The 25,547-nt window shown below is 37.7% G+C and overlaps 1 protein-coding gene across 1 annotated transcript; it reads left to right on the forward strand.

Moving 5' to 3' along the window:
* The first annotated feature begins 366 nt into the window (after nt 1–366).
* On the forward strand, nt 367–22,687 carry gid4 (GID complex subunit 4 homolog). Its single transcript, XM_079831296.1, has 7 exons — nt 367–758; nt 4,530–4,589; nt 6,326–6,433; nt 6,526–6,627; nt 7,667–7,797; nt 20,629–21,998; nt 22,631–22,687. Exons 1-6 carry the CDS (start codon nt 570–572, stop codon nt 20,690–20,692), a joined length of 654 nt encoding a protein of 217 aa, XP_079687422.1. The 5' UTR covers nt 367–569; the 3' UTR covers nt 20,693–21,998; nt 22,631–22,687.
* Nucleotides 22,688–25,547: the final 2,860 nt, after the last annotated feature.

Below are 25,547 nucleotides of genomic sequence, written 5' to 3' on the forward strand. Positions count from 1 at the left end.
TAAAAGGACATTTCTCAAATAGGGTGTAGGCAGCTATATATATAATTTAGAAATAAAGTTATATATATAGCTAGCACAATCCTTTCTGCCAAATGTGTTTTATGTACTTCATCAACATTTCAAATGTTAAATTTGTTTTTAAATTTAATTAAATATACATACATACATACAAAGGCACACATTGACATCGTTAAACAGGATTTATTAGCAAATACATTGTCTAGAAACAGCTGTCACAACATTCACGCTTCTCTACATTTCTCCAGTACCGCTTTCTTGTAAAAGAACTACAAATCCCATCATGCCTTTTCCAAAGCAGCCAATGAACATGCAGCGTCATTGTACCTTGATGGCCGTCATCCAATCAGAGAACAGCATACTGGATCACATGACTCGCTGTTGAGCGCCTTCATTCTGCTCTGAGGGACGTAACCGTAACCGTCCTGCGGGAGAAACTCCGAAACTCACGCACTGCGCTGTCAGTGTCGCGTTTTCTTCTCCCCCAGGGTCTCGGATAAGCGACGCTCTGCTGGTTGTGCTCGGGGACTTCCCCGCAGAAGCGATCAAACATGCCGGTCCGTACCGACTGCTGTCTGGGCTCGACGTTGGCCTGCTTGGCCTCGGCCTCTCTCGTTCCGCCCCCGCCGATCAATACCCGTCAGCCCGGCGTCAACACCTCTCTGCTCTACAGCGGCTCCCAGTTCCGCGGGCACCAGAAGAGCAAAGGCAACTCCTATGATGTCGAGGTGGTTCTGCAGGTAAACACTTCGCTCTCTGTGGATATGAGAAGTGAGCTGCCTACCTAGGCAATTCAAATGACTGCCCCTAGATAGGCAGCTCACTAGGTTGTGACAGTATAAAGCCCAAAATGCTGTGTGTGTTGGTAGTCAGTCTACTAGATAGGGTTTTAAGTCCAAAAATGCTGTCCATGTAGTGATAATATGAAGCCCAAAAAGTGATATGTTGGCTACCAGTTTGACTCAAAACATACATAGGCTAGCTAGGCTACATGCTGTCTAGGTAGGGTGCTCACTAGGTTCTCTAGCAAGCCTACTAGATGGGTTTTGGGTCCAAAAATACCGTCTAGTTAGGGTGCTCACTGGGTTGTGAGAATATGAAGCCCAAAAAAGCTGTTTGTTTGTAGGTAGTCAGCCTTCTAGGTAGCTTTTGAGTCCAAAAATGCTGTCTAAGTAGTTAGAATATGAAGCCCATAAAAGTGATGCTGGCTACCAGTTTGACTCAAAACATACATAGTAGGCTACCTACATGCTGTCTAGGTAGGCAGCTCACTAGGTTCTGTAGTCAGCCTACTTGGTAGGTTTTGAGTCCAAAAATGCCATCTAGGTAGGGTGCTCACTAGCTTTTAAACCCAAACATACAGTTTGTTTGTAGGTATGAGCCTACTATGTAGCTTTTGCGTCCAAAAAATGCCGTCTAGATAGGCTGCTCACTATGTTGAGAGAATATGAAGCCCAAAATGTAATATGTTGGCTATCAGTTTGACTCAAAACATACATAGTAGTCTACCTACATGCTGTCTAGGTAGGGTGCTCACTATATTGCGACAGTATGAAGCCCAAAATGCTGTGTTTGTAGGTAGTCGGCCTACTAGATAGGTTTGAAGACCAAAAATGCTGTCTAGGTAGTGAGAATATGAAGCCCAAAAAGTAATATGCTGTCTACCAGTTTGACTCAAAACATACATAGGCTAGGCTACATGCTCTCTATGTAGGCGGCTCACTAGGTTCTGTAGTAAGCCTACTAGGTAGGGTTTGAGTCCACAAAAATGCCATCTAGTTAGGCAGCTCACTAGGTTGTGAGAATATGAAGCCCAAAAAAGTGATAAGCTGGCTACCAGTTTGACTCTAAACATACAGTAGGCTACCTACATGCTGTCTAGGTAGGGTGCTGCTCACTAGGTTCTGGGTAGTCAGCCTACTAGGTAGGTTTTGAGTCCAAAAATGCTGTCTAGATAGGCTGCTCACAAACTTGTGAAACTATGAAACCCAAACATAGTTTTTTTTGTAGATATGAGCCTACTTTGTAGCTTTTAAGTCCAAAAATGCTGTCTAGGTAGGCAGCAAACTAGGTTGTGAGAATATGAAGCCCATAAAAGTGATATGCTGGCTATCAGTTTGACTCAAAACATACATAGTAGGCTACCTACATGCTGTCTAGTTAGGCAGCTCACTAGGTTCTGTTTGTTTGTTTGTTGGTAGTCAGCCTACTAGATAGGTTTTAAGTCCAAAAATGCTGTCTAGGTAGTGAGAATATGAAGCCCAAAAAGTGATGCTGGCTATCAGTTTGACTCGAAACATACATAGTAGGCTAGGCTACATGCTGTCTATGTAGGCGGCTCACTAGGTTCTTTAGCAAGCCAACTAGGTAGGTTTTGAGTCCAAAAATGCCATCTAGGTAGGGTGCTCACTAGGTTGTGAAACTTTGAAACCCAAACATACAGTTTGTTTGTAGGTATGAGCCTACTTGGTAGCTTTTGAGTAAAAAAAATGCTGTCTAGGTAGGCTGCTCACTAGGTTGAGAGAATATGAAGCCCAAAAAGTAATTTGCTGTCTACCAGATTGACTCAAAATATACATAGTAGGCTACCTACATGCTGTCTAGGTAGGGTGCTCACTAGGTTGTGACCGTATGAAGCCCAAAATGCTGTGTTTGTTGGTAGTTAGCCTACTATGTAGCTTTTAAGTCCAAAAATGCTGTCTAGGTAGGCAGAAAACTAGGTTGTGAGAATATGAAGCCCGTAAAAGTGATGCTGGCTACCAGTTTGACTCAAAACATGCATAGTAGGCTACCTACATGCTGTCTAGTTAGGCAGCTCACTAGGTTCTGTTTGTTTGTTGGTAGTCAGCCTACTAGATAGGTTTTAAGTCCAAAAAATGCTGTCTAGGTAGTGAGAATATGAAGCCCAAAAAGTGATGCTGCCTATCAGTTTGACTCTAAACATACATAGTAGGCTACCTACATGCTGTCTAGATAGGGTGCTTATTGCTCACTATATTGTGACAGTGTGAAGGCCAAAATGCTGTGTTTGTTGGTAGTCAGCCCTACTATGTAGCTTTTAAGTCCAAAAATGCTGTCTAGATAGGCAGCAAACTAGGTTGTGAGAATATGAAGCCCAAAAAGTAATTTGTTGTCTACCAGATTGACTCAAAATATACATAGTAGGCTACCTACATGCTGTCTAGGTAGGGTGCTCACTAGGTTCTGGGTAGTCAGCCTACTAGGTAGGTTTTGAGTCCAAAAATGCTGTCTAGATAGGCAGCTTACAAGCTTGTGAAACTATGAAACCCAAACATAGTTTTTTTTGTAGATAATATGAGCCTACTATTTAACTTTTGAGTCCATAAATGCTGTCTAGGTAGGCTGCTCACTAGGTTGTGAGAGTATGAATCCCAAAAAGTGATAAGCTGGCTACCAGTTTGACTCTAAACATACATAGTAGGCTACCTACATGCTGTCTAGGTAGGGTGCTCACTATATTGTGACAGTGTGAAGTCCAAAATGCTGTGTTTGTTGGTAGTCAGCCTACTATGTAGCTTTTGAGTCCAAAAAATGCTGTCTAGATAGGCAGCTCACTAGGTTGTGAGAATATGAAGCCCAAACATACAGTTTGTTTGTAGGTATGAGCCTACTATGTAGCTTTTGAGTAAAAAAAAAAAATGCTGTCTAGATAGGCTGCTCACTAGGTTGAGAGAATATGAAGCCCAAAAAGTGATAAGCTGGCTGCCAGTTTGACTCTAAACATACATAGTAGGCTACCTACATGCTGTCTAGATAGGGTGCTCACTAGGTTGTGACAGTATGAAGCCCAAAATGCTGTGTTTGTGTTGTTAGTCAGCCTACTATGTAGCTTTTAAGTCCAAAAATGCTGTCTAGGTAGGCAGAAAACTAGGTTGTGAGAATATGAAGCCCATAAAAGTGATAAGCTGGCTATCAGTTTGACTCAAAACATACATAGGCTAGCTAGGCTACATGCTGTCTAGGTAGGGTGCTCACTAGGTTGTGAAATTTTGAAACCCAAATATACAGTTTGTTTGTAGGTATGAGCCTACTATGTAGCTTTTGAGTACAAAAATGCTGTCTAGGTTAGGGTGCTCACTAGGTTTTAAGTCCAAAAGATAGGTTAGATAGGTTTTAAGTCCAAAAACGCAGTCTAGGTAGGGTGCTCACTATATTGTGAGAGTATGAAGCCGATAAAAGCTGTTTGTTTGTTGCTAGCCAGCAGCCTACTATGTCCAAAATGCTGTAGTAGTTTAGATGTGTGATTATAGTGCCCGTAATGTATTTGTGCAGTGTGTGGCATGTCAGTGAATCTGGAGATGTAATGAGAATGGATCAGTTGCCCGTTTCTAAGTAGGGCAACCCGAGAGTCCGTCGTGTCTTCATGTGTGCGTCCAGATTAGTGTTTTGTTGAATGTTATTAACTGACCCACATTAGCAGATCTGACTGGAGCTGTGCCAAGAACATCATTAAAGTGATTTGATTAAAACCCTTTGCTTTGGACCCACAGCATGTGACCATGGAGGACTCGTACCTGTGTGGATACCTCAAGATCAAAGGTCTGACGGAGGTGAGACAGGCTCGTGGTCAATTGTTTGTCTGGATGGAGATTCTGGAGCACAATGGGTTTGGACACTGATCTTTAAAGGGCCGCTGTCCTCTCACACTATTAGTCTTTGATTTTGTCGAGACACAGAAGCTTTAAGAAGCAACTTGATTTACTGATCTGCATCTCGGTTGTGGCGTGTCAAAGGAAATATGAAGCAGATATTATCACACTGTCGGTTTTTATCTTGATATTTGTGTCATTTTCTCTGAAATTGCGTAAAGGATTAGTTCACTTTTAAATACACTTTTGCTGAAAAAGTCTTTCTTTCTGCAGTCGAAAAGAAATTAAGGTTTTGGATGAAAACAGTCCAGGGTTTTTCTCCATATAATGGACTTCAATGGGCTCCAAACGGTTCAAGGTCCAGTTTCAGTGCCGCTTTAAGCGATGAATAAGGGTCTTATCTAGAGAAATGATCAGTTTCTGTGAGAAACCAAGCAGTATTTATGCTATTATTTCACCTCTTATCAGACGAATATGATCATCTCTGAGCTCCGCCATAACTTCCGCTTAGTGAGGTCAAAATACGAGCGTGGTCATAGGTGTATACGTAGATGCCTCATTAGCGCTTGCACGCTTTCAAAGGTTTTGAGTCCAAAAATGCCATCTAGGTAGGGTGCTCACTAGCTCACTTTGAAACCCAAACATACAGTTTGTTTGTAGGTAGTCAGCCTACTAGGTAGCTTTTGAGTCCAAAAATGCTGTCTAGGTAGTGAGAATATGAAGCCCATAAAAGTGATATGTTGTCTACCAGTTTGACTCAAAACATACATAGTAGGCTAGGCTACATGCTGTCTAGGTAGGCTGCTCACTAGCTCACTTTTAAACCCAAACATACAGTTTGTTTGTAGGTATGAGCCTACTAAGTAGCTTTTGCGTCCAAAAAATGCCGTCTAGATAGGCTGCTCACTATGTTGAGAGAATATGAAGCCCAAAAAGTGATATGCTGGCTACCAGTTTGACTCAAAACATACATAGTAGTCTACCTAAATGCTTTCTAGGTAGGGTGCTCACTATATTGTGACAGTATGAAGCCCAAAATGCTGTGTTTGTAGGTAGTCGGCCTACTAGGTAGGTTTTGAGTCCAAAAAATGCTGTCTAGATAGGCTGCTCGCTATGTTGAGAGAATATGAAGCCCAAAAAGTGATATGCTGGCTACCAGTTTGACTCAAAACATGCCATTGGTGGTCATAGATGTATACATAGATGCCTCATTAGCGCTTGCACGGATCAGTAGAATGAGGCATCTACGATTGATATATCTATAACCAGGCACGTATTTTGACCTCACTAAGCGGAAGTTATGGCTGAGCTCAGAGAGGATCACGTTCGTCTGATAAGAGGTGAAATAATAGCATAAATACTGCTCGGTTTCTCACAGAAACTGATCGTTTCGCTAGATAAGACCCTTATTAATCGTCTGGTATCTTTTAAAGCCCTTTGGTCATTTGGACCTTGAACCGTTTGGAGCCCATTGAAGTCCATTATATGGAGAAAAACCCTGGACTGTTTTCATCCAAAACCTTAATTTCTTTTCAAATGCAGAAAGAAAGACATGGACATCTTGGATGACATGGGGGTGAGTAAATTTAAAAGTGAACTAATCCTTTAAAAGCGTGATTTAAAAAAAGAAAAGTCGGAGCACATTATAGCTCACAGAAGGGAAAGTGTCACTCAACCTGCTCTATTGCTCTCTGTAGGAATATCCCACCCTCACGACATTCTTTGCCGGGGAGATCATAAGCAAGAAACGGCCTTTTTTAACCAGGAAATGGGATGCGGATGAGGACGTCGACCGAAAACACTGGGTAATTAATATGAAGTCACTGTGTGTAATAACGCATAACGTTTATGAATTTTAGAAACTGATCTGCTAAATATGTTTTTCTGTTTTTCCCAGGGGAAGTTTCAAGCATTTTATCAGTACGCAAAAAGCTTTAATTCAGACGATTTCGACTATGAAGAGCTAAAGAACAGTGACTATGTTTTCATGCGGTGGAAGGTACGGTGTATATTATGACTGAAACCATACACACTCACTACCATCACAACGGTCAGGGTCAGTAAAGGCCATCACACACTTCTTATAGGATAAGGACGCGCAGACTCATGAATAATTAAGCGAGGCCTCTTCTCATAGGATAAGGACAATGGCACAATTTCTTTTTTAATTAACTAGTTTTCTCCAACAATCAAAATGAATGGATGGTAACATTGACTTCTATGATGCTCAACACTCATAACTTAAAATAAAAATGACCTTTTAATGCTGCATTTACACAGAATACACTCTTGAATAGCACTTGTCCCTCCCACAAGAAGCGAATTTCGCCTCAAAACTCAAAAATCCAATTCGCTTCGTATAAATTGAGCGTTTGAAACTAAATAGACGCGTGTTCAAGGCGAATGGGGTAAGTGGGAGGGGCAAATGATTTTTCAGCTCTGATTGAGATTTTTGAAGTTCAGATTTTTCAACTCGGGCGTCAAACGCGAATTCGCTTCAAACGCGTGAATGCACAAAAAGAACCAAATAAATTAACTCGCGCAAGACATTCTTAGACTTTTTGGTTTGAGAGAAATTAATACTTTTAATCAGCAATACTTTTACAAAAAAAAACCTGTTTCATATAAATGCTGTTTTTTTAATGTTCTATTCATCAAAGAATCCTGAAAAGTATCAGGGTTTCCACAAAACCTGTTTTCAACATTGATAATAATCATAAATGTTTCTTGTTCATCATATCAGAATGATTTCTGAAGGATCATGTGACACTGAAGACTGGAGTAATTCAGCTTTGATCACAGGAATAAATTACACTTTAACAGATATTCACATAGAAAACGGTTATTTTAAATTGATATAATATTTCACGATATTAATGTTTGTACTGTGTCAAATAAATGCAGCCTTGGTGAGCATGAGAGACTTCTTTCAAAAACATAAATCAAGTCTTACTGTCCCCAAACATTTGAACGGTAGTGTATATAAACCTGGTGAAATACATGTAAATAATCCTGCTGTAAAATGTTGTTTGTTTCAGGAGCAGTTCTTAGTTCCAGATCACACAATCAAAGACATCAGCGGTGCTTCCTTCGCTGGCTTCTACTACATCTGTTTCCAGAAGTCCACAGCCACCATAGAGGGTTACTACTACCACAGAAGCTCGGAGTGGTAAATATAATAAAGATCACACTACACTAATCTTGCTGTAATCGTCAACTTTGCGAATCTGATAATAATGCGTAACTGGTGCCCCCTACGTTCCCAAATGCACGGCAAACTCCGCACATACGCAGATGGAGTTCAGCGCATTCATCACTGTGAACTCTGAGAGCTCTCTTTCGTGTATTTTTAATGTCAAAACATCAGTTTTGACATGTATTCAAGTAACAGTCAGTTATGTAATGCTTAAATCAGGGGTGTCCAAATTCCGGCCCGGGGATGAATTTCAAACGGCCCGCAGCGCGTCTATTAAAATGTATTTTATGTGGCCCGCCACGGATCATTTACAAATCATGCAGTTCCACGATGTCGCCGCAAGGTGGCAGTACTAGACTTTAGGCCAGGGAAGCAGTGCCCAAAGCGGAACGAAACAGCGCTACTGCTTGTGCTCTGCGCAACTCGCGCGAGCTCTGACTCTGAACAAATGTGTTTACCTGCTGAGTGTCTCGATCACGCGCCCACTAAACAGCCTTCCGAAGCCCGTGAGAAGTGTTCGAGTTCAGCGCTGAGGTCTCCGGTACTGAATCTCTCTGTGATTTGATTTAATTTAAATCCAGTTAAACAGCGCTGACTTAATAAACAACACTAACGTGCAAATCAGCTGAGCCGATTCAAAATCATTTTCAAACAACAATTCGCATTTCGAATTTATCATGGATTTACTGTGGTAACACCTGTAACCGTGGTAATTTGTCAGAAATGTAGGTTAATATCTAATTTTATTTAATTTGTAATGTAGACATGTATTAAATGAGTAATAAAGGCCAAATTGCAGACTATTTTTTATCATAAACTTGCAGTTTTGTGCATTTGTATTTATATGTCTATAGACTAAATACCATTCTAGATATAGAATAAATAAATAAATACATATATATAAATAAATACATATATATATATATATATATATATATATATAATGTATGTATTACTTTTTGCCTTGTGTGCACTGCAAAAAATGCTGTCATTTAGTATTTTTGTCCTGTTTCTAGTCTAAATATATCTAAAAATTCTTAAATCAAGATGTTACGAGATAAGTTAAATGACATTAGATATTTTTCCTTGTTTTCTGGAAAATAAAATTGAATTGAAGTGAGTTTTTGTTTAAAACAAGCAAATATATCTGCCAATGGGGTAAGAAAAATAATGTTTCTGTTTGGAATCTTTAAGGAAGATTTTGAAAGCTTTTTTTTCTAATCCATTAATTAGATAATTTAGTTTGTTTCAAGTAAAAACTCAATTCATTTGGATTTTTTTCCCCCAGGAATCAAGAAAAAATATGTAATTTTCCTTAGTAAAAGCATCTTGATTTAAGAATTTTTTGATATTTGGACTGGAAAAAAGACAGAAATACCAAGTCAGAAAAGCATGTTTTGTAGTGTGGTTTTACCTGTGGTGATCTAAATAGAGCAATTATTAAATATAAATAAGAATAGAGTTCTAACTCCGTAATAATATTAAAATTTCACCCAATAAAACTTTTTGGTTGATGAAAGTTTTATAAATTTCCTGTGTCCTATCTCAAGCTACTCTACTGTCAGCTCAAGCTTTTGTCAAATATATATATATATATATATATAATAGAAAAGGGACCGGCCCCCGAGTATGTCCACAACATCAAATCCGGCCCCCTTTAAAAAAAGTTTGGACACTCCTGGCTTAAATGCTCAATTAATGCATTACAATTGAACTAAACTCACTACATTTTAGTTAACCGAATCTACTGTAGATTTAGTCGACTCAAATCTTACGTTTAGTCGACTAAAACTTGTCTGGCTATCACCAGACCAAGCTCAATTTAAGATTGAACATTGGTCTGGGGAGTCTGCTCTGTATTTTCTACTGTACACGCGAGCATAAATGCGCATAGTTCAAATGACTCTGTACGCAATTGGATAGTCCTTCAACCAATCAGACCAAAAGAGGCAACGACCCATCGCTTCTCTATCCGTCATCGTGTTAAACTCGCCAATAGCGCGCCAGGTGGATAAGCCAATCTGTGATTGGTTCCCGCAAAAGTGTAACAGAAGCAGTAGAAATTAATGTACAGGTTTCCGGGCGAAATCACATCGCCGGCAGATCAGGCTGGGTTTACCCAGTCTAGACTAAAACTATATCAAAATTTTCTAACAAAATTAACCGACAGTCTTTTGCGATTTGATACGGACACAACGCCTTATCACGCTTTAGTTTGTTTGACAGCAATGATGTAAAACACGACATTAAAGATAAAGTTTAAATATATTTTCGGACTAACCCTAACATGCATAAATCCGTGTATAGGACACACTGCAGACTATTCGGCTAGTCGATTAAGTGAAACTGCTACTGCTAGTCGACTTGGAAATACTAGACTAGTCAGTTGCAAAATTTCTGTTTAAAGGCCCTTTCACACTGGACGTATAACGAAAAAGCGAAGCGGAAAAGCGAATATTTTGTGTGTGAATAGTTCGCGTCAAAACTAGGGTTGGGTACCGAAACTTATATAACCGGTATGTACTGGACCGAATCAGAACGCAGATTTCGGTGCCAAAATTCAAACATGCTTTCGCGCTTTGGCTGGCACCCAGAGATAGACGCTCAGCGCTGGTCACATCACAACTCATGACAACTATTCAGTGTTTTCAACCACATCATGTTTATTTCAGGTTTCAGACATTTAAATGCTCATAAGTAGGCTACTAGCAAAAAACACACACTGATGTCTATGGAAGCGGCATAAACAATCCTTTTAGACGGTTATAATTCGACTAACGTTACGTGTTTTATTCACATCAGATACATGCACATTATATAGTAACTCTATAGTTTACTCTATTCTTCTTCCTTTCACTAGGGATGCGTGGTATACCGGTACTGTGAAAATACCGGTATATATTTTATTTCTAACGGTACGATATCATGATTTTGCTCTTTTCGGTATATGCTGCTGTTCCGAAGTTCACCGCTAGGTGGCAGCGCGCTACCCAAACTGACGTGAAACCGGCAAATGTGGCAACAGAACAAAATGAATACAGTAGTTGAATCTCACTCAACACGCACTAAACTCATTAATAAAGACAGGAGTAGACGTGAAATTTGGAATTACTTTGCTTATAAAACTGCTGAAGAACCATCAAACCTTGCCAAGCATCCGTCACTTAATTCCTTACAAGACATTAAGAGATTGACAGTGAGTGCATCATTGAAACAATCTAATTTAGACAATTATTTTCTTTTAACGACGATCAACGCACATACATAAGATCGTATCGTTTAAATATAAAGAAATCTCCAGCGTTCGTTTCAACCAGTGACGTTTAGACCTCATACTATTTGCACGCATACTATTACACTATTTACATCCGCGAAAGACATAACCAACTGTGTCTATATGACTACTCACTAAAGATTGAGATAATTTTGTGTGTATTTGACTAAGGAAAAACAACTTTATTTGGAATGCGCAAGCTCTAGGCTTGTGTGTTTGTTATTGGTATGAGCGCAAAGAAAACTCTCTCAAAGAGCTCCCATCCCATATGTATTACGAAATGCTATAAAATTGCTTGCATGTTCAAATTGGCGAGGTTTAAAAAGACGTGGGCAGTGTTTTCCATCATCTGTCCCGCAACGGAAGCGAAAGTGTTGAATCTGAGTGCGCAGATTGCTTTTATAGTGCAGGTGCGATGTCTTTTGAAGCCAGAAGCAATGGAGACGCGCAGTAATGCTGAAATTACTTCTTACAAGAAAGTTTCCAAATGACTGATTTGATGTGATAATCTTTGTTGATTAATTTAATAATAAACATTTGCGGTAATTTCCCGCTTCATAAACCCAAAACTTGCGAGACTGAGTAAAATTATTACCAAAATTCAGACCCTGTATGGTATCGATTTAATATCGGTACTTCGGTATTAGATTGTGGTACCGTACCGAAGCCAAAATTGTGGTATCGAGCCATCCCTACTGGTCACTTACTTTCATGTATTTAGTGACACGAGAATGAACTCAGGTGTTGTAAATCCGACAGATCCGATTCTGAGGCGTAAACTAACATGGCGCCGCCCATTGCGCTTTATAGATCAACTAACACACATTGACTCACACATTTGAACATCAGATAGTTCGTGACACAGTTAAGAAGTTTGTGAATATTTTGAATAAAAAGAAAAAACGAAATAAACCCGATACAGCTGAGCTGTCAGCGCTATTGCGGCTGCTGTGTCATGTGAGAAACATCACGCGTCGCCATGGAAACATTAAGGTGATGCGTTCTACAATATTTAGCCAGAGAATATGAACATATTTCAAAATAAAGCTGAAGCTCGAAGCTGGTTTGTAGCAGAGCAAGAATACAGACGACTGCTGTTATTACTGTAGCTGTTATTTAGAGTTAAGGCTTGTTGTAGTTGGGTTAGGTGGCTTAGGTGTTACTGTGAATTTGTAAATAAGTCAATTATAATTTGTAAATAAGTAAATTGTGTTTTGTATTTATTTATATTCATACATTTAAGTATACATTAAACTTTTAATAAATGGTTCAATTGAAATAAAAAATAAATAAATAAAAAGCCATTTAATGTCATCCACCTCGTTTTGTGGCCTTTTTTTTTTTTTTAAAGTATCGGTTCAGGCACCGTTTAGGCACCGGAACCGTTTTAAAAGTATCGGTTTGGCACCGGAATCGAAAAAAACCCAAACGATACCCAACCCTAGTCAAAACCATTCACATCAGCCGCAACTAGGCCTGTCGCGATAGTCGATTAATCGCACAATAAAAAAAAAAAGTAATTTTTCCGGCTGCGATAATTTCCAGCGTCCGTTTTTATATCCATTTTTGCCAAGCGTTACATTATATGATCACGCTCTTATACATGTAAATGCTTCTAAGCGCGACAAGACACAAGAGAACGCGCTGTGTGTCAATGTCCTGTGTGTGTGGCTGCGTCTCATGTCAGCTAATCGAGGGACGCTCTGACACACACGCACACACTCGACGCACACAGACTCGCGTCAGTCTCCTGCTCACACCGAGTTCTCTTTTGCTCATGAACAAACAATAACAACAACAAATACAATTTTGAGTATTCTCATATTAGGAGTCTTAAATTAGTTAAATAACGTCTTAAATGAACTTAAAGAGTTGTGAGGAAATGAGATGCGCGTCAGATCCACGTCATGTTCGCCAGCGGCCGTTCTTAAAGTGACAGTAGCACTGATGATGCCTGTCAATAATGTTCATCAAAGAACAACAGGAACAGAGACAAGTGTAGCTTTAACGATGATTAATCTATATTTCATTTATTATTTATGCAGTTAAGAAAAGTGTTTGATAACTATTACATTTCTGTATATGTCTAACAGGGAAGGCCATGGGTAAAAATAACATTTATTATTTTGGGTGTATGTAAAGATTGCTTTAAGTTCACTTAAATTAAAAGTTGTTTTTTTTAAAAGCCTAATAAATGTTGAAATTGGGAGCTTTCAGTTATACTGTAATGTAACGTCATTAATGTTTCATAGAGACATCGGTGATCATAAAAACATGACAATACAACACATATTTAAAATATGCTGTCTTTAAATTGTTTCTACATTAATTTGGAGAGTAACTGAAATTATTACAATATCAAAATATTAAAATCGTATTAATCGTGATTAATTACAGCAAAAATTCTATTAATTAGTAAAAAAAAATTGTATTCGATTCCCAGCACAACCTAAAACACAATCATCCGTTGCAGTTTTCCAGCTGTTTATTCAAGTGCATTTTTTTGCTAACAGACTGAGAGTCCATTGCTTTTATTGTTTTTGGTTGTTTTGTTCATTTATTGTGGATATTTAAAATGTTTTCCGTTTTCAGTGTTAAATAGTCTTTAGAAATAAAAGTTTATTGATCTTTGAAAAGGTGTACCTGCATTATTATGCCATCATCATTATTTTAGATCAAAATGGTCTCAGAACGACAATATTATCGTTTATCGCGATAATTTTTTTGGCCAATTTATCGTCCAGCAAAATTTGTTATCGTGACAGGCCTAGCCGCGACACAAATTTGTGACGTTTCAGAGCTCCAATGTTCCAAAACATTTGCGGCGACAGCTGAGAAAACACGGACACTTCCTCATCCAGTGAAGACGAGCTTTTCATTTGATTTAAAAGACCGAAAAGGAGGTTTTGGGTGCACCCAGTCTGACGAGACAAACCACGCACTTCAGGGAACGGGTCGATCCGGAGAAGCTGTGTTTCCAGAATGTAAACATTTCAGTGCCACAGTCGTACTGACGGAAACACATTCACTCTCTATAGTCGCGGACACAATTAGGTTTAGAAAAAAATCAACAAGTTTTAACTCAAAAGGTTATGTTATCGTTGTCTGTAGCCTACAGCGACTTGCATGAACTCCACAGGAGCTGTAATCTCATGAGAAATGCGATACCTGGCAAAGGTTAATGTTGATTGAATAGCTAGTGCGGGGTTCTTGCAGGCTTCAGTAAGTCAAATTTAAGACATTTTAAGACCATAAAGATTGAAATTTGAGACCTATACGACGCATTACCAAAATTATTTAAATCACAGAAATAAAAAAAATTAAAATGAATTAAATCATTGAAAAAGCATTAATTTAATTTACAGATAAGCAATGACATTAGTAACCCTCCACAGACAACAACGAGCCAAATGCCCAAAACCTTAGGCCCAAAATGAAAATAGGCTAAAACAAACTTGCCATCAAATAGAATAGATATAGACAAAACAGCATATTAATAGCCTAATAGAGATTGAACAGGCTACTCCAAACTGCGATTATTCTGGTTAAAATGTGTTTTTTACAAATAAAAAATGTATGCATATTATAATTTATATATTAATGAGACTAATAATTATTATTATATTCAATAAATACAAATATTTAACAAAATTAGAAATATTACTATTACAATAACATTTTCATTATTTAAAAAAATTAAATGACGTATTTAAGAATAAATATAACAATATAATAATAATAACATTTATTTTTTAACATTACATTTATTTTACAGAAAACTGCTGGGTTACCTGTTAATATGCAGACAGCATATGACTAAAAATCATTAGAAAGGTCTAAGGATTTATTGTAAAAAATAAAAAATGAATGAAAAAAAGTCTATGTATTTAATATGCAATATGAGCCTCTTATGCATCCACTGTACATTGGAGAAAAACATGGATTGTCATATAAATTTATTTAGAGAGAAGTATTATTTTTCTTATTTGTTACCCAAACGTTTCATTCATACTGGAAGCCAGAGGGCGCCCTCGAGCAGAAAACTCCACATTTGCCTCAGAGAAGTAATCGTTAGCCCTAATGTGAAGCTAGCGATGTAGGATAAACAGAAGATAGCCTTCACTATTTTGTGAAGACGATTCTGCGAGAGTTAAAAAAAAAATTGACATCGAAAAACGGAAAAAATAAACGTTGTTTTTTTGCCGCTGCACATTCGCGTTCGGTGTGAAAGCACTCATTACACAAACAGCTGATCAAAAAATAAAACAATCGCGCAAATTATTTGCGGGTCAAAATCGCGTCCAGTGAGAGAGGTCCTTAAACGTTAATGAAATTAGTCGTTCCACACATCCTGCACATTATATATATATATATATATATATATATATATATATATATATATATATATATATATATATATATATATATATATATATATATATATATATATATATATATATATATATATATATATATATATATATATATATATATATATATATATATATATATATATATATATATATATATATATATATATATATATACAGTGCCCTCCACAATTATTGGCACCCCTGTTTAAGATGTGGTTGTGGACTTCTAAAAATTCTCCTTTTTTTTTAAACAACATAGAACCCAAATGCAAAAAAAAGAGAAAAAGTACAAGTTACATTAACTACATTACTTTGGTGGTAAAAAAAATCACACATTTAGAAAAAAAAAAAAAACTTGAAATCATGTGTCCCACAATTATTGGCACCCCTAACAATTCCTCTGAAAATTTTTATTGATTTTTTTTTAAATATATTTTTCTGTAGTTGCTAAAGTTGGTCAGGGTATCTAGGAACTTTTAATTAGTAATTCATGACTTCCTGTTTCCCTGGGGTATAAATATTACGTGACACAGAGGCCTAATTCTCTTACCCATTTGTCAACATGGCAAAGACAAGAGAACACACCATTCAAGTAAGGCAGATGTGTGTCGACCTTCATAAGTCAGGCAATGGCTACAAGAAAATAGCCACTCGCCTTAACTTACCCGTATCTACAGTCAGAGGAATCATTAAGAAGTTTAAAACAACTGGAACAGTGACAAACAAGGCTGGAAGAGGTCCCAAATTTATCTTGCCACAACGCACAGTGAGGAGGATGGTAAGAGAAGTAAAAAAATGTCCTAAGCTCACTGTCACAGAATTGCATCAAAGAGTGGCATCTTGGGGTCACAAAGTCTCCAAAACAACCATCAGACGCTCTCTACATGCCAACAAGCTGTTTGGGAGGCATGCAAGAAAAAAGCCTTTTCTCACTAACACTCACAAACGTAAACGTCTGGAGTTTGCTAAGCGGTACTGGGACTTCAACTGGGATCGTGTGCTTTGGTCAGATGAGACTAAGATTGAGCTTTTTGGCAACAAACACTCTAAGTGGGTCTGGCGTAAGACAAAAGATGAGTATGCCGAAAAGCACCTCATGCCCACCGTGAAGTATGGTGGAGGATCTGTGATGCTGTGGGCCTGTTTCTCTTCCAAAGGCCCTGGGAACCTTGTTAGGGTGCATGGCATTCTGAACGCTTTGCACTACCAGGACATTTTAAATAAAAACCTGATGGCCTCTGCCAGAAAGCTGAAGATGGGTCGTCATTGGGTCTTTCAGCAGGATAATGATCCAAAACATGTGGCAAAATCTACACAAAAATGGTTCAGCAGTCACAAACTCAAGGTCCTCCCATGGCCATCTCAGTCCCCAGACCTCAATCCAATTGAAAACCTGTGGGGCGAGCTAAAGAGGAGAGTGCATAAGAGAGGACCCAGGACACTGGATGATCTAGAAAGATTGTGCAAAGAAGAATGGTCAAAGATCCCTCTCTCTGTGTTCTCCAATCTTGTGAAATGTTATAGGAGGAGATTAAGTGCTGTCTTGTTGGCAAAAGGGGGTTGTACAAAGTATTAACATCAGGGGTGCCAATAATTGTGGGACACATGATTTCAAGGTTTTTTTTTTCTAAATGTGTGATTTTTTTTTTTTTACCACCAAAGTAATGTAATAAAATGAAAGGTTGGATTTTTGTCTTTTTTTGCATTTGGGTTCTATGTTGTTTAAAAAAAAGGAGAATTTTTAGAAGTCCACGACCACATCTTTAACAGGGGTGCCAATAATTGTGGAGGGCACTGTATATATATTAGGGCTGTCAAAAGATGAATCGCGATTAATCGCATCCAAAATAAAAGTTTGTGTTTACATAATATATGTGTGTGTACTCTGTTAATTATTATTTATATATAAATACACACACAAGCATGTATATATTTAAGAAAAAAATATTATTTTTATATATAAAACATTTATATTTATATATATTATAGATTATATAAATGTATATACATGCAAATATTTCTTAAATATATACATGAATGTGTGTGTATTTATATATACATAATAATTAACAGAGTACACACACATATATTATGTAAACACAAACTTTTATTTTGGATGCGATTAATCGCGATTAATCTTTTGACAGCCCTAATTATATTTATATATATATATTTATATATATAAAATTTAGGGGAACAACAGTTTGGGACCCAAGACCAGTTGTGAAGAATGAAGACCAAGACCAAGAGTCAGAAGTGCAATTAATTAAAGAATTTTTTTTACTGAAGAATAGTTTGCAGTTTCATCAGCAGATTAGCCAGCTTCAAGTCTCTTGAGGAGTTTGTAGGCCGCGCTCTCCCCATACATACATTTAACACAGCAATTATACCCTTTTCCAAAGTCTAGCATTAGGTTACATTGTTTCTGATTGGCTGAGAGAAAATATTTGGTCAGTCAATTTCTACACATGGTCAGTTAATCGGCGCGTTCTCTTTTGTCTTATCGCGCTTCAATGGTTTAAAAGCATTTACATGTATAATGGTGCGTTCACACCGGACGCGATTCGCGCGAATGAGGCGGCGAATTGAGCGTTTTGAACGTGCGGATATTTCGCGCCGCGTTAACCAATCAGAAGCTTGCTCTAGTAGTGACAACAATGAGGAGAAAATCTGTATATTAATATCTGGTTCCGACAATATGATTATCACTGTGATAACATTAAATGACATGAAACACAACACAGTCTCTTTTTGTCAAATGCAAGTTTATGTATGATCAATAATACAAAAGTATAAGTAAAAGGTATAATAAGCTATACATGAAATAAAGCAAACAATTCAGTCAAACATTCAAAGTCAGTGCTAGTAGGCTAACGTTACAACTGCAACGTACAGTTAGAGCTTAAAAATATAAAGTAATGAAACTTCTCTTTGCCCTCAGCCTAAACGATTTGCCAGGGAACAAATTATAGATCCATGAGACCAAAGATCGGCCGTTACAAGACGAATTATAGCTGGAGACACCACAGAGACATCAGAGCCAGCGGCAGACGGCAGAAGGACTGGCCGAGGAAAGGCTGCTCTCGCCGGGGTTAATGATCGCTGCTGATCCACTGGAGCTCACAACTCCGAAAACGCCAGATAAAATGTTCAAATAGGCGCTCTTTATTAGGGATGTAACGGATCGCAGTTGATCCGTGATCCGTACGGATCACGACCCACGGTTCGGCACGCACGTGACCCGCGGATTTATTGTGCATTTTTTTAAACTTGTTGATTAATCTGAATTGTTTAGCGATCGCAGACTAAAAGACAGTTTTTCTGCCAATATTGCTTTTTAAGTGATCTCGTTCCTTTAAACTCGATGCTGAGTTTCAGAGAAACACATGTGTTCACGTGAACAGGGCATGTTAATCAGTCAACAGTGGCTAGCGGAGAAGTAGAAGAACTTGAAAAGCCTCCCGCATCATTCAAATTGCGTGTATGGGAGCATTTTGGCTTCCCCGTAAAATATAATGATGACGGAAGAAGGGTGTGGACAAAACTCTAACATTATGTAGGCACTGTGGCACGAGAAAGCCGTATGAAAGTGGCGCATACATCGAGTATGGCACCTGCTGACGCCCGTTTCAGATACTCCGTTTGCAGTGCGTATGCGGTGCGTATTTTTTCCGTACCCTTGTTAACGGATACAGCTTTCACACGCGGCTTCGGTCCATCAGTGCGCTCCAGGAGCGCTTGGCCATACAGCTGTGCTGCGATCGTTTCCGCACTGAGTCTATTTTTTGTTGTGCCTGCGCTGAATTAAAGTGACAGCGCATCCGCATTAAAACAAACATGTATCGATGCGAAAATCTAATAATTCCACCACAGATGCATATAATGTAAAGTCTACTCTGTTTCAAAGTCAACACATGGCTTTTTGCCTCGAGTAAAGCAAGGAAAACGGCCTTTAAGTAAACAAGGAGAGATAATGGAGAGCACCTGTCCTTTCTTGGAGGTGGAAAAACAAAGTTCTTTATGACCTGCAGGATTTCTTGTAAAAAGATTTAAAAACGAAAGAAAAGCATAAGTTAATTTAAAATGTTTGTTATTTTAACATAGTCTATTGTCTGTTTTGCAATTTGCATGAGCAACGTAATATATACATCTAAAGTAGGTATTAGGCTATATAAATACAAAGTAATGAATTCAATAAAACGTTGTTTAAGTGTAGTGCGTTTAAACATGATGTCTATAAAATAGTGTATAGGCCTACAAAGAGAATTGCAATGCTGACAAGTGTGAGAGGTCTACTCTCTCCCCTGAGAATGTTGACATCATAATCTCTTTAAAAAAAAAAAGAAGAAGAAGCTCAGGCCCATTTTCACGTCTCAGGTTGTTTTTAGTCAAATTTGATTTATTCAGATGGTTATATATTTATTTTATTTTTGTTAACACCAAAAGTTTCTTGTTAACTTATAAACCATATAGGTTATGTTAACACCAAAAGTTTTCATGTAATAAATGGAAAGCAAATAAAAATAGTCTCCTCCCCCTTTTATTCTGATCCAAAAAATGATCCGATCCGTGACTCATGATCCGTAGTTCGAGCCGAACCGTGAGTTTTGTGATCCGTTGCACCACCACTCTTTATGTAAATAAACCACCGATTTGAGCTTAAAACAACTACATTATCGACTGGAAAAAGTCTTAAAACTACGTTTTAACACACATTAACAGTAGATTTTAACAAAAAAAGTGTAAACACAGCTCATGTCAGCCATTTCTCAACAAGACGAGCCGTTGGCAGAAGCCCCGCCCATGACGCGAATTCGCGTCTGTTGTGCAGTGAATGTCACATGCGATTCGCGCAAATTTCACGCGCGATTGAAGCGAGTAAACTCAAAATGTTCAAGCGTCCACCTTCGCGCGAATTGCGTCCGGTGTGAACGCCACATAAGAGCGTGATCATATAATGTAACACTATCCCAAGGATGACAGAAAAAACTGATGCTAATTAATTGCGTTAAATATTTTTAACGCTTTAAACTGAAAAAAAAAGAATGCGCTAATATATACGTGTGTGTTAATTCAATGCATATAAAGATTTAAATTCTGAATATATCACCTAGTCCCAAGTACCCAATTTTTTATTGATCATATTCTCATGTTCAGGTATCAGTCTTTGAACCTCACACACGTCCCTGAACACAGCGCACCCATCTATGAGTTCCGGTGACACTGAAGTCCTCGCGCCAGGGCAAGAGGGTGACTCTACAGCGGACAGAGGAAATGGACATGAGTGAACGAGAGGAACTGTCTACTGATTACGCCAAGGACTCGGCTGTCCTCTCCCCTCAATGAAAGAATAAAACGGAGGTACAGATGATGGAGAACTCCTTCAGGAGACTGTACACGGGCCGATCAAGCGAGCGGGATTCGGGGATTCGCAGCAGTGTTAGCGTTTTTTGGGTTTTCTTTTATGTTTCCGAGTTTTTAATGCTTCTGTCCTCCGATCATCGTAGAAAACCATTTTTATCCTTAAGGTTTGGGGATTACGATCACAGTTTTTCTGGATGGAAGAGCCAATTGTGATGTTTTTATTTAATTTCTTTGCCTTGTAATTTGATAAAACCGCATGGCCAATCTAGAAATTTGTTTTAATTTATTTTTAATCATCCTGTATGAACAGACTGTGACCAGGACGGTGTGTACAGACACTGGGGGATTCAGTGTGCGATATTATGGGTACAGAGAGTTGCTATTGTCTGTGGCTCGCTTGGCCCTCAGACGTGTTTTATTAACGTAAGGTGTATCATCAAAAGTCACATATATAGCAGCTGGGTCTTTCGCTTCTACGTGTGATATATTTTTTATTATGAAATGAAATGGAGTCGGGTGTTTTGGAAAGAGGTATATATTATCCCATGGTGGTAAAGCTAATTGTAGAGCTGCTTTGGATGAAACATTTCTGTCTGATTTTTGAAGAAGGAAAAACGAAATCTGTTGGTAGTTTTACGCTCCTTGTTTTGCTATGCAACCTGGAAATTCTCAGCTTGTAAGAATCTCACGTTATATGGAGGCTTGTTTTTGCCACAGAATAAAACAATTAAATGGGGAATTGTTTATATCATGCAATTTTAGTTAACACCTTGCAGTTCTGATATTTTTTTTTAATTCATAATTGCGAGATATAAACTCACAAATGCAAAATTTTGCAAAAAAAATTGGTATAATGCTAAAAAAAAGTCAGAATTGTGCGATGTAAACTCAGAATAAAAAAAAAATAATAATAATAATAACAAATCTGAATTGCGAGATATAAATGCAAGTTGTAAACTCAGAATTCTGGTATTATGCTAAAAAAAAGTCAGAATTACGATTAAAACAAAAAAAGTCAGAATTACGAGATGTAAACTCAAAATTCTGATAAAAATAAAGGTCAGAATTCCAGTAATAAAAACTCAGAATTACGATTAAAACAAAGTCAGAATTGCAAGATATAGACACAGAATTCCAGTAATAAAAAGTCAGAATTACGAGATGTAAACTCAGAATTTACATTTACATTTACATTTATGCATTTGGCAGACGCTTTTATCTAAAGCGACTTACATTGCATTCAAGGTATACATTTTACATTTTGTCAATTCTTGCTTTCCCTGGGAATCGAACCCATGACCTTGGCGTTGCTAGCGCCATGCTGTACTGTTTGAGCTATAGGAAAGCTGCAAAAAGAATGAAAGAATTGCGAAAGAATTGCGAGTTGTAAACTCAAAATTATGAGTTGTAAACTCAGAATTATGATTAAAACAAAAAAGTCAAAATTACGAGATGTAAACTCAGAATTACGATAAAAACAAAGTCAGAATTGCGAGATATAGACACAGAATTCTAGTAATAAAAAGTCAGAATTGCGAGTTGTAAACTCAGAATTATGAGTTGTAAACTCAGAATTATGATTAAAACAAAAAAGTCAGAATTACGAGATGTAAACTCAGAATTACGATTAAAACAAAAAAGTCAGAATTGCGAGTAATAGACTCCGAATTCCTGTATAATGCTATTAAAAAAATCTGAATTGCGAGATGTAAACTCAGAATTCCCTTTTTTTTAAACTCAGAATTACGGTTAAAAATAAAAGTCAGAATTGCGAGATGTAGACTAGTAATTCCAGTAATAAAAAGTCCGAATTATGAGATGTAAACTTCAGAAATGCAAGTTGTAAACTCAGAAGTTGCGAGTTAACTCAAAATTGTGATACAAACTCGGAATTGTGAGAAAAAAAGTCAGAATTGTGTTTTTTTTTTATGTGTTTTTATTTTACGGCAGAAACAGGCTTCCATGCGAGTATCTTCTCACTTGTTCACTTTAATATTCACAGCTCAGCGGGTATTGGTTGATATTCGCACCGGTGTGACAGAACGCAAGGCAGCAGGCGTTGCTCTCATGGTGTGGTGATGGATAAGCAAGTGTTTTTAATCGGAGGGCTCAGGAAGATTTTAAAAAGCAAACAGTCCAGATGACGGACAACACTGTTCTTTTAAACCTCACGCCAGCCTCGAGTGACGTGATCTACATCCTTTACAGTCGAGCAATGCACAAAATATAGCGGCTGAGGCTTCGAGGAACCTCTCGGGAGGCGTTGGAAAGTTTGGGAGAAACCCAGATGCGTCCATTTAAGCTTTAGTCTTTCAACCCTTTGCCTTAAAGTCAGAGATTTGTCTATGAAACCACTTTTATAAGCATTCGTTTGAGCTCTGTACAGACGGAAAGACTTGTACGAATGCGAGTGTTCAGGTTATGAAAGTGTTCGGGACGTTCGATTGCTGTACCTCATCCGCCAAAACCTCCTTTTTAATTGTAAACTAGCAAGTATAGGTTCACACCGCATTTCAACCTAGACGTCTAAAAGACATTTTGTACATATAAGACAATACGAAAAAAAAAAATGGATTTCCTTCCTTATTTTGTCTCCTCACGTGCCCAAATCCAACGAATAATGCGCATTAATTCCCATCCACAATACCTAAAACACACCCAAGAATTGACACGTTTTGCAAAAAAAAGTGTAAATTTGACTCCCTTTGTCCTGTTTTATTTATTTTGTGGTCCTTTAACGGAAGCAGAAACGTGGTTTCAGAAGGATGTTCGTGAATATGTGGGATGTTTTGTTTGTTGCACCTAATAATCTGCTGCCTGAAGGTCAAGATTTATTTAAACGAGTGCCACTGCACATGCTGTTACAGTACAGATGTACATAATAGTGCTGTGGTGTACACAAAGTCATCTTTTTACTGGCACACAAGGGTAAGAGAATAAATGCTATTGAACACAGGTGTGAGCTGGTCTTTATGGGAGCACTGGATACACAAATCAATCTCTTAAAAATAAAAAATAAAGGTCCCAAAAGCGCTTTTATTTGTGTTTGTTTGTATTTTCCATTTTTGGTTCCCCAAAGACCCTTTCAGTGAACCGTTCTTAAACCGCCACCCCCTTTTTTTGAGAATAGATGCGAAAAAAAGGGATGTACGATATTGGATTTTTGCCGATATTTTTGCCGATATCGTTACCGATATACATTTACACTTTCCCTTTGTTTGGAAACGACACCATTTTGAGCAACAAAAATTTTTATTTCTGAGGTCTCCTTACTAAAAGGATACTTGTTAAAAGATAAATGCATGTTAATAAAGTTATTTTTATAAGAGGATATTAACCCTTAAGCACCCCTTGGGGTCCAGCTGACCCCACTGGACTTTTCCTTCATTTTTAAAATGTGTTCCCTTCATCTCAGGGCCATGAGACTCTGTGGCTTTTCTAAACATGCACAATAAATCTGGGCTTGATTTGGTTGTTCTAAAGGTGTGTAAAAAAAATAAAAATGTGTCAGATTGACCCCACATTGAAAATGAATGGAAAAATGAAAAAAAACTTTACTTTGTTTGTCACAAAAATAAAACAAAATCCAATATGAATCGGAAAATTTCTACATTTAGATCAAGGTCTGGTCCTAGAGCATAAACACAAAGTGGAACAAACTTTCTCTCTCGCACATGCACATGCGCACACACACACACACACACATGTGTGTGACTGCAACAGAGCGCATTTGTATAGAAATTGGCAAATAAAATCAACAAAATGGCATAAATCTGAAAAATTGCCATACATAAATGAAGGACTAATACTAGAGCACAAATGCAACAGAGAACAAACACACACACACACACACACACACACACAGGTGTCTGGGGCATTTTTTATATTTTGTTAATGAATGAAAAAATATATATATATTTATTTGTTTGTCAAAAGAAATTCAATAAATCCAGTATAAATCTGAATATTTCTACATTCAAATCAAGGTCTGGTGCTAGAGCATAAACACAAAGTGGAACAAACTTTTTAAGACGCACGCACGCACGCACACACACACACACGCGTACGTCTGGGGCATTTTTTATATTTTGTTAATGAATGGAAAAATTAAAAAAATATATATTTTTTTAATATGTTTGTCAAAAAAAATGTCAATAAATCCTGTATAAATCTGAAATTTTCTACATTTAAATCAAGGTCTGGTCCTAGAGCATAAACACAAAGTGGAACAAACTTTTCTCACACACACACACACACACACACACAAACACACACGTGTGTGACTGCAACAGAGCGCGTTTTTATAGAAATTGGCAAATAAAATCAACAATTCAACTACAATCAACTAATACTAGAGCACAAATGCAACATGCATGTTCTCACACACACACACACACACACACACACACACACACACACACACACACACACACACACACACACACACACACACACACACACACACACACACACACACACACACACACACACACACACACAATCATTGAAGTCCCTATGGACCTCTGCTGGATATATGTGGTCATTGCACTTTCTTTCTTTAACTATAAGTTTTTCCACAAACCTGCAGATGGCAGTATTCTATCTCTAACACATAGAGCAATGTCCAAAAACTATTTAGATTTATTTAAGATCATCATTTAAGTGATTTTATCATAAAAAAATAATTTTATGGCCAAGTAATTGTGCAGTAA

This window comes from Gobio gobio (assembly GCF_949357685.1).
Source record: "Gobio gobio genome assembly, chromosome: 1".
NCBI lineage: Eukaryota > Metazoa > Chordata > Actinopteri > Cypriniformes > Gobionidae > Gobio > Gobio gobio.